General features: G+C 44.5%; 1 protein-coding gene across 9 annotated transcripts in view; it reads right to left on the bottom strand.

The window, feature by feature from the left end:
- Phf20 (PHD finger protein 20) overlaps positions 1 to 14,405 on the bottom strand; it is a 103,356-nt gene that overhangs the window by 11,361 nt on the left and 77,590 nt on the right. For 8 of the 9 annotated variants that reach the window (XM_040732646.1, XM_040732645.1, XM_040732649.1 and 5 more), the window contains 5 exons: positions 7,288 to 7,566; positions 4,565 to 4,663; positions 3,315 to 3,479; positions 2,622 to 2,800; positions 266 to 365 (listed from right to left, as the gene is read on the bottom strand). In XM_040732646.1, the coding sequence (XP_040588580.1) occupies positions 266 to 365; positions 2,622 to 2,800; positions 3,315 to 3,479; positions 4,565 to 4,663; positions 7,288 to 7,566 (822 nt within the window). The remainder of the gene's footprint in view (positions 1 to 265; positions 366 to 2,621; positions 2,801 to 3,314; positions 3,480 to 4,564; positions 4,664 to 7,287; positions 7,567 to 14,405) is intronic. The other variant, XM_040732648.1, reaches the window with a different exon arrangement.

Genomic DNA, 14,405 nt, shown 5'->3' with positions numbered 1-14,405 from the left:
TTTACAATATCATGTCTTTTTTCAGTACATTTCAAGAAACATTCTAGATCAAGGTCAAGTCTTCTGCTAGGTAAGCACCTACATACACATTCTCTCACTGCTGGGTTCAGGAGAGCTGGCCACCAGGTGGGCTTGCAACAAGGGTGAGGGAAGTCACCTAGCCATCAGCAAAGAAATTCATTAAGAGCACAGACAGGGTGTCTCACAAGCTGCTGTGTTATGACGGGTTACATACTGCTCTCATCCCGGCTCCAGAGATCTCTACCTGGAGGGTCTTGGCAGATGTAACAGGTGTATTTTTCAGGCACATTTTCTTCCAGCAGTCCCATGCAGACCCCGTGCTGCCAGCACTGGCATTCTTCACACTGGGAAGAGTAAAGTAACAAACCTGAGAACGCAGGAAGCCCCAGAAGCTGGCCCCTTTGTTGAGAGGGAGAGGAAACGGGAAGGAGCACTCCCTACTGACTTCCACTCCCCACTGACCACATGGAGATTTACTTTAAAAGTTCTTAGTTCTTTAGTCCCAAGAGCTGTATCTGAAGTGCCCAAATGAGGCTATGAGCTCTGGTACAGGCCACACACACAAAGAACATTTAGACTGTGAGGAGTAGTGGAACATGAGACCAACCTCAGTTACATAGTGAGACCAAAGCCAGCCTGGGATACTTTAGAATCTGTCTCAAAACCAAAATTTAGATTAACTAAATAGTACTGATTCCAGACTGACTGCTGCCACTCCCACCTCTCAGCTTCTATCGCCAATCAACTGTGAAGCCACAGTCCTCATTTCACACCAACATAAACTGCAAAAGGATAAAGAATGCAGGTTTTTGTTTTGTTTTGTGTCCCCTCCCGTCCCCGTCCCCCCCCGCCTTTCAAGACAGGGTTTTTTCTGTGTAGCCTTGGCTGTCCTGAAACTCAATTTGTAGACCAGGCTGGCCTCAAACTCACAGAGATCCACCTGCCTCTGCCACCCAAGTGCTGGGATTAAAAATGTGTGCCACCGGGCTGGAGAGATGGCTCAGCGGTTAAGAGCACTGACTGTTCCTCCAGAGGTCCTGAGTTCAATTCCCAGCAACCACATGGTGGCTCACAACCACCAGAATGAGATCTGGTACCCTCTGTTGACACGCAAGCAGAAGACTGTACACATAATAAATAAATTATTAAAAAAAAAGTGTGCCACCACCGCCCAGCTAAAACAGGCATAAGGTTCTTAAAAAACGAAATCTTTCTGGGTGGTGGTGGTGCACGCCTTTAAACCCAGCACTCGGGAGGCAGAGGCAGGAGGATCTCTGGCAGATCTCTGTGAGTTCGAGACCATCCTGATCTACAAGAGCTATTTCCAGGACTGCCTCCAAAGCAACAAAGAAACCCTGCCTCAAAAAACCAAACCAAACCTAACAAACAAACAAAAGACCCCAAATCTCCGAAGTTCTAGAAGAAACCACAAAAGTCTATACTTAGGAAGCAGAGACACATGGTAGCATGTGACTGTAATCTCAGTATTTTATCTCAGTATTTAGGAAGCAGAGACAGAATACAGCAAGGTTGAGGACAAATGGCCAGAGTGAGACTGTGGGTAGTTTCACCAGCCTGAATCTAGAATCACCTGTGAAGAGTTTCTCAACAAGGGATTGTCTAGATCAGGTTAGTTTCTGGGTCTGTTTATTTCAGATTCTCTTGGGTAGGTTAAGTGGAAGACCCTCTCACTATAGATGGCACCATTCCCTAGGAGGGGATGTTAAACTTTGTAATAGTGAAAGTAAGCCCAGCACAGCATGCAGGCAGGTATTAATTAGTTCCACTCTTCTGACTGCTAATGCAATATGACGGGCTGGCTTCAAGCTCCTGCCACCATGCCACACTGTATCCTATCTACCCCTCTAGAACTGTGAGCCAAAGTAATTTCCCCCATAAGTTGCTTTTGTCAGGATACTTTATCATAGCAATAGAAAATAACTAAGATAGACACTCCACCTAAAAACACATCAACTAAAAGGATAAAACACATAAATTCAACTATGTACATTAAATGGAGTCAATTTCAAAATTTGATGCCATGTACATAAAAACAAAGAAAGCAAACCAAGGGGGCTGGGCCTGTTCTTCCTAATGGAGAGTATTAATGCATGGTGGGCTGCCAGTCCTTTTACTAGAACACCTGCTGCCACTGATACAGACAGATAGACAGACAGACATACATGCGCGCGCGCACACACACACACACTCTCTCCTCTCAAGTAACACCAGGTGACAGTGGCAGACAAAATTATGAAACCAGACTCTGTTTTTTCACGTTATAAGGGAAATTTATGTCAAAGAGAAGACTATCCATGAAGAAGACTGAATTGCCACTCCAGTCTTAAGTCCCTGTCATCCAATTCCTTACTGTGGGACAGAGGCAAGGCTGTCCCCTTTAGCCTCAATGACTCCTCTCTCATTCTATTTACAACAGCCTAGAATTCTCAGAACGCTGAATCAAAATGCAAACGTGGTCTGCTGCTGTGAGTAGGGCATGCCGGAGGCAGCTGACACAGCTCACTATCACTGTGGGCCTCACATCCCCTCGGATGATCAGTTTCTCCTCTGCTAACCTGTGTTCTGGGAGCTCTACTTGCCTGAATCATGAAGTCATTTTCCTCTTGGACTTCACAGATGCATCGGACCACCTCAAAGTCATAGCGGTCGTCAGCATCAAGCTCCTCATCTGGGTTGGTGGTCACATCGACATCTGGACCAAATTCTTCATCACTCCAAAGAAAGCTCTCGGAAGAGGACTCGCTCAAATTATCCTCCTCTGAAAGCAAAGAGGGGCCAACAGTCAGTGCTCTAAACTCAGATAACATTTCCGCACATCACATTGTCTCAGCCCCTCCTCCAGGAACTTCCATGGCCTGGAAACAGGACACTGCTCTCAGGGCTTGTTTCTAGAACAGCTCAAATGATGCATGCTATCTGCCAAGGGGGGAACTACATGTCCTCATTTCACTAAGGGATACAAAGGGGCTCCCAGAAACCCTGAGGTCACTATCAGAAGAGTGACTTCTTGTGAGCCACACACACCCTAAGGACTCAAAATGCTCCCTAGCTGTCCCCAGGCAGCCAGAACCTGGCTTATAGCCATCTCTGTCCACAGCCACCTTTGGGGTTCTGTGCATCATAGGGAAAAGAGGCGGGGCCAACTGCAGGGATAAGGCTAGACCTCAGTGTCTGACTACTTACAGTCACTAAGTCCTTACTCTACCACACCCACTGGTCAGGTAGCACACACTTTCTAGCAGGTGACGGGTCAGGTGACAGTGAGCTCTTACCACATGCTTTCAGTTTCCCTTTATGGTTTCCATTATCTGAAGCATGGAGCTGCGGGCTCATATGGACCCCTGGCTTGTGTGAGGACCCACACCTGGTGACCGCAAATGCTTTGGGTGGAGAAGGTTCCTGGGAGGTGTCGCTGATGTCTTCACTGCAGGGACATTCTACAAGAACAGCAACCCCAGGCACCATCAGGCATCCCAGAAGCAACTCAATAGCAAGCAGTCTGCAGTTCAGAGAGCTCAAAGGCCTGCGGCAGTACACCACAGACAGGGGCGAAGGGCCGTCACTTCCTCCTCCTCCTGCTCCTGCCCTTCTCTTCTGGTAAAATGGCTTTTTAAGTCAAAAGGGACACCGAGAATAAAACACGACATCGGCATCGCTTTACCTCTCAAGGCTAAACAGAGACTTATTTGTTTGTTTCTTGAGACAGGGTTTCTCTGTGTAGCCCTTGCTGTCCTGGAACTCACTCTGTAGACACCAGGCTGACCTCAAACTCAGATATTTACCTGCCTCTGCATCCCAAGTGCCAGAAGAGATTTTTTTAAAAGACTGTTGATGAGACTAAAACACACTTTTCAAGAATTGAAGCTTTTCTTGAGAGTTAGGTGTGTAACAGTTACACAAGTAAACTATGAAGATTTGTACACCTGTAATCTCAGTGCTTGGGAGGCTGGGGCTAAAGGATTGAGAGTCTGAGAGCAACCTGAGCTACAGAATGAGGTCTAGGCTAGCCTGAGCTAAAGAGTAAGCCCATGTCTCAAAAAACTCAAGGGAAAAAAAAGAGTTATTATGTAAAAGCTATTACTGTGCACATCCATATTCCTCCCCGTAACAGAGCACGCTGGCCAGCGCAACAAGTGGGGAAGCATTTACAAAGGCCAGTCAAACCTTCTGAGATGTGACTGAGGGGCCAGCAAGATGACTCAGAGGGAAAAGAAATTTGCCTCACAAGTCTGATGACCTAAGTTCAATCCTTGGACCCACAGAGGGAAGAGAGAATCAGTTCCTGAAATTGCCCTCTGACCTCCACGTGTTCACTGAGGCACATGCATTGTGGTCTGTAGACACCTTCATTTATATACATAACAAATGCACATGCAATAATAATAAGCTAAATCTCTCCAAGAGTTGGTCGAGTGTTCTGCCTCAACCCGCACCCTCTTCCAGGGCCCATGCTGAGCCCACAAGCCCTAGGAAAGGCCTGTTTAGTCATTCCTAAGTAGGCAAGCCCTCCAGGGAAAATTACCAGGCTTGGTTTTCTTTTTCTTTTTCTTCTTCTTCTTTGGCTTCACTCGCACAAGCTCTTTGAATTTCTTCTCTTTATTCTTTTCCTTCTCCTTTGCAGCTAGAATTAAACACATTCAAGAGTCATTAATGTTTGCTTACAGTTCTGGGATCTTGTTCTTTTCTTAGTAATCAGGTATGTTTAAGGCAAGAAACTAACAGTCCCTGACCTGGTCATGCCTGGAAGGGTCCCTTCCTGCCCCTGGGAGATAGAGTGGGGAGCTGGGGGACCACTCCTCCCTCACAAGGCCTTTGGAGCTGTGAAATGTGCATCACTCATCTACTATATGTCTATAGCTGCTTTCCTGCTTCAGCTTGGCAGCACTGTTCCTAAAATGGGAAATGCAAATGAACACAGATCTAAAAGCTCAATGTAACTCCCTCTCCTCCCCAGTACCACAGACTTCTCCCTTCAATTTGTCCTTGTAACATGAGTAGACACTGTGTCCCCAGTCTCTCTACCCTACAGATACTGTGCAGCACCTCTACACTTGTCCTGGGGCTGAACTCTTGCCATCAGACTTGATGGTAAGTGCCTTTTCTATAGCTGAGTCATACTCCCAGCTCCTACACAGTGGTTTAACCTGGAAGGACTACCACTGAATGGGAGATAAAGCAATTCACCTTTAGTCTCACCAAATGCAGCCACCTGAAGGGAAGAGAGTTACAGAGGCCAACAAATTGAATACCACTGGCCACCCATTCACAGCTACTGGGTATCTAACATGTAAAGCTACTTTGTATTGATTTAGGTTTCCTAAGTAGAAAACACATGATAGTTTTTAAAGACTGACTTCTATGAAAAATACATAAGCTAGAGAAGTCATGATTTTTATTTTGATGACACACTAAAAGGTTAAGTCATATGTCCATTACACAGGATATATTCTGAGAAACTCATCCTTAGTTAATTCCAATGTCCAAACAACACAGAATATGCACAAACTTCAATGGCTACAATGTCACAGACAACATAATTTTAGGACACTATGTTTGTGACGCTATGGTTGTACACGTGGTCTGCCACTGACCACACTGCCACAAGGTACCACAGATTATTTTAAATATACTAAATATACTATTAAAAGCATTCTTTTCACATTTTAAAAATGTGGCTACTCAAAAACAGAAAACTGTGGACTGGAGAGATGGTTAAGAGCACTGGCTGTTCTTCTAGAGTGACTGGGTTCAATTCCCAGCACCCATATGGCAGCTCACAACTGTCTGCAACTCTATTTCAGGGGATGTGACACCCTCACACAGATAAATATGCAGGTAAAATACCAATATGCATAAAATAAAAGTAAATAATTAAAAAATAGTAAACTGCACATGTGGTTTAGATTCCTGGTGAGTAACCCAACACATATGACCAACCTTAACCCTGATGCATTATGTCTTCCTAGTACAACTAAAGACTGCCTTCTCACTGGGCCAGAGATCTTAGACTCATGGCCCTACCCCAGTGTCCCAAAAAATGTCTTCTTATACTCCCTTGGAGACACTAACAGGTGTCTCAAAAAATGCCATATTGCATTTAATATTGGAGATTTGTGTGTGTGTATGTGAATATGGTATATGTACATGACTGTGCAGGTGTGCTTGCCCTTGCATGTGTGTATGGACATCAGATACCGATGCTGAATGCTTTCAATTACTCTCTACCTTACCCTTTGATACTCACCATTTGGTCAGGCTGGTTGGCCAATGAGCCTCTGAGATCCATGTCTCCTCCTCCCCACATCCCCAGCTCTGGGATTCCAGCCCCACACTATTGACCTGGCTCTTATATGGGTGCTGAGGATCCAAACTCTAGTTCTCATGTGTACAGTGCGTGTTTTACCCACTGACCTATCTGCCTAGCTCAATACCTACACACTTCAGTAACAGAGATATAACAAAAATAAATAAAACAAACCTGTGCTGATACTACAAACTCAGATGTAAATAACCTTAGAAGACTGAAGAGTTTATTGGAAATCTGCTGAGTATAGTGGTGCACTTTTGTAGTCCCAGCACTCTGGCGGCAGAGACTAAGGGATTTGGAGTTCAAAGTCATTCTCAATACTTAAAGAGCAGCCTGGCATAAACAAGACTGTCTAAAATTATAATTTATTGCAAATTCATTAATAATTCTGAAATACTCTTGGAAACAGTTTCAGTTTCTTTCAATTTTAGAAGAAACCTCAAGGGGAGGGGGAGAAGTCCTCTACCGAGGTGGGGAGGGAGATTTAGTGGTGGCTGCACAGCGCATTGCGGATTCTGTACTGAGTAATTTTAGAAAGCATCTTGAGGAGCAGTGAAGGGTTAGCGGGTCACAACTGCACCCAGCAACAGACAAACTCACACTCACTTTGAAGTCTTTTGAACTTCTGTCCTGACAGGAATGGGATATGGATCTGTGGGGTAGCATGGTGGCATCCATCTGCCCTGGGGCCAACTTGGCTGATCTCAGCGTTCCTTTGCTTGATGTCCCCACTTGGGAGTGCCTCAGCCTTCACAGCAACTCATGAACAGTCACATGAACAGAGAGAGGCAGAGCTTGCTACTTCCTCCCAGTGGCTTCAGTTCTATGATGTAACTCCCAAGAACCACCTGCTCAACTGGATCATCAACCTACGGCAGCTTTCCATCTAAGAAATGTCAGAGCTCTCCCAGGACACATCACAGAACCAAGATACTCACTTGGGGAGCTGGCAGAGACCCGCTTCCTGGTCAGGCTCTCCTGGCCAGCCTTGTCAGGCACTACAGAGCCCCGAGTTTGCACATGCCTCTTCCCTGGGCTTTCCTCTGGCTCTGGTGATTTCTCCATTCCATGGAAGTACTTCATATGATAGTGCAGCAGTTTAGCTTTGCGGAAAAATTTCAAACAGTCCACAACCTTGCATCGAAACTTGTGGTCTAGGTCCACAGCTGGCACATTCACTGTCACAAAGTCATCTGTTTTCTTCAAAGTACTTGGAACTGTAAAAAATAAATAAATAAATAAAAATAAAGAGTCCTGGATTGGCTGGCTATTATGGAATATGCACAGCACACAGCCACAAAAAGTGGCAGTGGCGTTCGAGGCCAGCCTGGTCTACAAAGTGAGTTCCAGGACAGCCTCTAAAGCTACAGAGAAACCCTGTCTCGAAAAACCAAAAAAAAAAAAAAAAAAAAAAGTGGCAGTGGAAGGCAAACTCTGCCCAAGACATCAAAACACACTGCTACCTCCCAAAGCACTATTTGGAGAGAAGAGACCCAACTTCCAGGAACAACCTTGATTCGGTGTTAGAAAAAAAAGGAAACCGACACAGCCTTATGTCCTCAGGGTTTCACAGATCCTGGGCATAACTGGGGTAAATGCTAAAGTGACTTGTGCACTGAACCAGGTTTAAATTCACCACCATTCTTTGCCAGTCTATGTGGACAGAGTCAGAGGGCTCTTATGAAACCAAGGTGGCTTTACAATAGTAGAGCTTTGACATGTCACCATGTACTGGTTTTAAAAAACCTAAATACTGCAAACAAACAACACAAAGCAACCAAGCAGGTGGACAAGAGAGCATGAGAACCCAGGACTCAATGAACAAATTCCAACTTTAAGTCTCCTATATTCAAATAAATAGAAGATAACAGTCTGCAGTGTACCATGGAGTAAAGCTGTCATAGGGTCTTCTTATGCCCCAGAAACTCAGTTCCACAGCTGGGTGTAAGGAGTAGACACTTGTTATTCGAGTAAGCAGGAGGTAGAAGCAATACAGTCTCAAGTTCAAGGCCAGCCTGAGCTACACTTGTAGAAGACCCAGTGCAATTCCCAGCACCTACATGGTAGCTCACAAACATCTGTAAACTCCAGTCCCTTTTCTGGATCTTTTTGGACCCTGCATGCATATATACACAGATAAAAATGCAGGTCTAACACCTAAACACATAAAAATATATAAATATTTTCTTGGAGGGAGGGAGAGAGGGAGGGAGGGAGGGAGGAAGGGAGGGAGGGAGGGAGGGAAGAAGGGAAAGATATTGTTCATTAATGATCTCCCTTCACAGTGCCCTCAACCCAATAGGAGTAATTATCTTTTACACTCCAACTCTACAGAATATCCTTAGGACTTTTCTTGGGGAATGTAAATTTTCCCTTAATGCAATGACATACTTTCTATTAGAAACAGGTCACATGCTAAATCTCTGGAATAGATCATGATTATTTTTGCAAGTACCATCAAAAGAAAAAAATGTTTAAATCTCAATCTAAGTTAAACACTACATTTCAAATATCTTCACTTCAAAATTGGTTTGGAGATCTGGTAAATGCTGTTATATGATGAACTTCAACAAAAACCCTAGAACATGAACACATGACAAGTCAGAAGGCCTTGAAATGTTTTATGCCTATGCTAACAAACAAAGAAGAGCCAAAATAGCAACAGGTAAGAGGGAAGGTATTGACGTGAGGCGGGATGCATATTGCTCAGATACAGAACTCCAGAAAAGGGCATCAATGGAAGGAATCCAAAACTCAAACCTCTAATCTCACTGCGTAACCCAGGCTGGCCCTGACCTCGTGGCTAGCATTCTTCAGAATGCTGCATTTCAGATATGAGCTACCATATCTGGCACTAAAATTCTATATTTAAAGGAGAAAAAAATACCAAAACCCAGCAGAACCAGCCTTTTGGGAACAGAGACAGGTGCAAGCAAGAGGCCCAGTGTTGAATCAAAACAATAAAACAAAAACTTCTTCCCTCAGAAGTATGCACGCAGGCACAAACACACACCTACACACCCCAGGTTCTCTGGGGTTTCCTCCTCTTGGATCTATTAGGTTGAACCTTTTATGTAGGTTTTTGAAATTATTGTTGTTATTATTATTATTATATTTTATTATGACTGTTTTGTTTGTATGTATGATTGTGTATCGCATGCAAGTCTGGAGCCTGTGGAGGCCAGAAGAGTGTTGGGTCCCCTGGAACTGGAGTTAAGTCAGTTGTGAACCTTCCTGTGAGTTTTGGGAGTTAAACCTGGTCCTCTGGAAGAGTAGCCAGTGCTCTTAAATGTCAAAGCATCTCCTATTTCTACAGATTTCTAAAGGTTAAATATTGGCTAGTTCATATGGCTCAACTTAATAAGCCCCTTTCATAATCTTTCAACAACCACTTCAGGCAACTCTAATGCTGCATGAACAGATTTAAGGTCAAAGTGCATCAAAGACTGTCATCAACAACCTGCGGGTAACAAGAGGTCAAGTACAGGTATGATAAACCCCAACATTCTTGAAGCTTGTTTAAAGCCCCAGGTTGTGATCCACTTGTTTGTAATGGAAAAGCTGAATGCCAAAATGGTAACATCTTTGAAGTAAATAAAATCTATGGGCTGGAGAGATGGCTCAGTAGTAAAGAGCATGAACTGTTTTTGCAGAGGGTCCAGGTTCAAATCCCAACATCCAAGTTAGGCCTGGACTTTGGTGTGAAACCATCTGTAACTCTAGCTTCTGGGAATCTAATGTCCTTGTCCAGCTTCTGTGGGCACTGCAATTATATGTGCAAACACATTCATGCATACACACTCGTGGACACACGGACACACACACACACACACATTCGCACATGCACTGTAGGCTAGTTCCATGAAGACTCATCATTCTCATTAATAAAAACTGTGAACGTGGCGGGCGTTGGTGGCGCACGCCTTTAATTCCAGCACTCGGGAGGCAGAAGCAGGCGGATCTCTGTGAGTTCAAGGCCAGCCTGGCCTACAGAGTGAATTCCAGGACAACCTCCAAAACAATACAGAGAAACCCTATCTCAAAAAACAAAAACAACAAAACAAAACAAACAAAAAAAACCTGTGAACCTAGTTAAGTATGGTAGAATATGCCAGTAATCCTAGCACGACGAGGCTAAGGTAAAGGGCTGGGTGGACTGGGAGTGTGAGGCAGCCTGTGAAGACACTAAGCTTCAGACCAGTCAGCTACGTTACATGGTGAAACCTTGCCTCAAAAAACGACATACAGTAAAACCGGGAGCTTGCATGGTAACTTGGTTGGTAGAGTGTTTGCCTTGCATGCTTTCACTTCTGGCATTGCACAATCTGAGGTGGTACACACTGGCCACCCTAACACTCAGGAGTTACAGGCAGGAGAACCAGAAATCCAAAACTATCCTCAGATACATATGGTGTTCAAGGTCAGTCAGGTGTGACCCACCTCCTGATTCTGTACGCTCGGGATCAGAAGGCCCTGTCTCAAAACAAAACTGCATGCTTGTATGCACACTATCAACTACATAAGGCAAGAAGCAAAGTGGCTATGAAGCCATAGGTAGGCTTCATAGTTGGATGGTCTGTTAAAATCCTGGAACCCCCAATTTACTTCCCTTGCCTCGTGTGCAGAGTGGAGATAATAAAGGCAACGTATCTCTGAGTTACGAGAGTTGAATAAATTAGATGTCAAGAGTCTTTCAGAGGGCTGCCTGGGATTTGAGTGCACAATAAATATGGGCTAGTTAGTATTACTCTCCAAGGATTACTTTGTACTTATGAGCAGCTTTTCTGGAATTGACCTGAATAATAAGCAGAGGAGACAAGTGTCATTCCCCGCCCCTGCCAGCCTGCATCTTCATTGCATGGTCACAACAGCTCAGCCTTTACTAGCCACGTATCTAAGCTCCTAAGTCAGTCTGGTTCTTCAGTTTCTTGCCTATGAAAGCGACAAATACCATCAAAAAACTATAGAGTAAATTAAAATTACCCCTAATGAATTCCACCTGATTGTTTTAGTCTAAGACCTTGGTAACTTTTTTTCATAAATTTTGGTTTTTGGAGGGGAATATGTAGCCTAGACTACCTACAAACTCTAGACTTCCTGCCTCCCCAGTGCAAGTCCTGGGATTATAGGCCTACATCAATATGCCCATTGAAAACTTTGTAATTCTTACCGTGCAAACCTATATATTCTTTACCCAAGTCAACGAAGGAAGGGGAAGCCCTCACAACAGAATTCAGGCCAGCATTAACCAACCATTCTACATGCATAAGTTTCCTGAGCCAACTCAATTTCATCTTTATAGCCTACCAATGTCCTAAGCATTATCTCCTTATTTATGAACGGATTCCAGGAGAGATGTGGTCTGACTTTCTGCTAAATTGGGACACATGGAACTTGACAGTCTACCACTCTGGCAATGAAAAGACAATGAAGTCAGTTGGGGGGCGCAGGACAGATGAATGGGACAACTTCCCCAAATTAAAATCCCTGATTCCTCTTTGTATTTGAGCAGGTGGGACAGCTTCATTGCCAAGAAGCAAGCCTGGCACCTGGGTGCCTCTGAGGGGTGGTAGTGCTAAGGTCACACAGGCTTAGATAGGCATGGAAGTTCCCTATGGAAAAAGACACTGCCAGGTGTCACTAGGACAAAGCCCCTAGTCAGTCAAACCACGAGCTCTTTTCAAGGATGGCGGCATTAATGAGGCAGAGTGCGAGAAGGAGTGAACATCAAAAGATCTTCAACCACAGGCATCCAGGCAGTTGGGCTTCCAATAAGCCCAGTTAATTCCTCCATCCCATTCTTCAATTTCAGCAGCATCCATAAGTCATCTCTAACAATTTGGCAAAGGTGACAGTATCTCCTGTTAGTGAGGCTGTAACACCAGATTCCTAGCAGTCCCTGTTGGTTTAAAAACACAGGCCATGTTCTTAGTCACTTCCCAGAGGCTACTGCACTGAGGACCTGGAAGTGCCAATAAAATGCCAAGACCCTCGGCCATCATCTTCAAGTAGCTGAAAGTTTTCAGATGAGAGTCCAACCCTAGACAACCGCTGGCTGAGTCAACCATATCGAGATTGAGAAAATAAAAACGCACAAAGCTTCTGTGTTTGCAGTCATACTATTACACTGTAATAGAGAATGCAGAGTGGGATCAGAGGGCTTCTTATTTTCTGTAGACCTGTAATAGAGAAATCAGGCATACATGTATATGCATGCATGTGTGGTCCCTGAGAGCCAGGGCCATATGGAGGCCTTCCTGTATGCAGAGTAATCAAGGGCTTGGCAGGTCTATGTTTTCACCTGTGTCTTCCTCCGGGAGAAAGCCAGGGCCTTCTGGCTATTGGCAGCATTCATCTCCTTGAGAGGCTAGTACATTATAAATTATACATGCCTGGGCAATGATTTATATTTTTCCTATTAAAATAAATATATATTGCCTCATACTTCTGAAAGAGCTTTTAAACTAGGTTAGTTTTGTTTTGTTTTGTTTGATTTGGTTTTTTCAAGACAGGGTTTTCTCTGTGTAGCTTTGAAGCCTGTCCTGGAACTAGCTTTTGTAGACCAGCCTGATCTCTGAGATCCACCTGCCTCTGCCTCCCAAGTACTGGGGATTAAAGGCACTGCACTATCAGAAGCCATCTTAGATTAGCATTTTTATTGTTTCATTTTGCTGCTGCAGTGCTAGGGGGTTGAACACAGTCTGTTCACTATAAAAGCCCATTTTAGGGGCTGGAGCAAAGGCTCAGCAGTTAAGAGCACTGGTTGCTTTCTTTCAAAGGATCTGGCTTTGATTCTTGGCACCCAGGTGGCTTCTCACAACTGTCTGTAACTCCATTTCCAGCAACTCTGAAGCTCTCATCTGGCCTCCACGGACACCAAACACAAACGTGGTGCAAAGACAGATACAGGCAAAACACTTATCTACACAAAAACTAATAAAAAAGCTAGACCTACTTTAAGCTTTTTGTATGCCCAGTACCACTATCTCAAATCCTCAGGTAGATGACACTCAAACTGGCCTAATTCTGGGTCCTCAACTCTATCTTGTTTTCTAAAATCATTGTTCCACACCAAGCTTCAGCTCCCACCTCAGCCAGTGCCACCTGGCCCAGATGACAGCTCCGTGCCCCACCACTCACATGCCTGTGCATGCTGTGCCTCCTCTCCCCGCCTCCTCCCCTGGCTCAGTCAACTCCACTCCATCTAGGCTCAGCTCACTCACTGTGTGGGAAGGGATCCAGGTGGCCCCGGGTGGCAGAGAGCACACACCATCTACTGCTGGCACATGACTACATGCTGTACCTCATTCCTGGCACTCAGCATCTGTGCTGAGTCCTGTCACCTATCACTTCTCCAGCCAGTGGAAAGGAGCCACTTCTCATAGTCTGGTGCTGCCTCAGCACCAAGATCTAACAGCTGGACTCTTTGTCGGCAATGAAGCCATGTGGTCCCTGGACATTCATACTTTTTGACATGTGCTGTGTAATAATGTATATAGTATTTACAGGTCTGTAAAAGAATAACTTTCTCTACTCTGAAGCAATGAAAAACAATCCAAGAGTGATGCAAAGAGATTTTAATTCACAATACTAGTCAAATGTTAAAATTAAAATGTCATAATTATAAATTTAAGAGTCCAAGAATTTTATTCAGTTAAATTATGGCAAATCTGCATTATCTACCTCTCTCTCTCCCTCTCCCTCCCTCCCTCCCTCCCTCCCTCTCTCTCTCTCTCTCTCTCTCTCTCTCTCTCTCTCTCTCTCTCTCTCTCTCTCTCTCTCTCTCTCTCCCTTTTTTCCTTTTTCTTTCTTTAAAGATAGGGACTCACTATATAACCTTAGCTGTCTTGGAGCTCACTATGAGACCAGGCTGACTTGAAACTCACAGATATCCTCCTGCCTCTGCTTCTCAAGCACTGGTATAAAGGAGTGAACCATCATGTCAGATGTAACTTTTTCTTTATGAGACATAGTCTCATGCATGTCAGACTGGTCATGAACGTCTAATCCTTTATGCTTGGACTGCAGCTGTGCACTCCCATATCTGGGTTATGTG

Source organism: Mesocricetus auratus, unplaced genomic scaffold (genome assembly GCF_017639785.1).
Source record: "Mesocricetus auratus isolate SY011 unplaced genomic scaffold, BCM_Maur_2.0 Super-Scaffold_100028, whole genome shotgun sequence".
In the NCBI taxonomy this organism is placed as follows: domain Eukaryota; kingdom Metazoa; phylum Chordata; class Mammalia; order Rodentia; family Cricetidae; genus Mesocricetus; species Mesocricetus auratus.
This window is presented reverse-complemented; position numbering and strand designations above follow the sequence as displayed.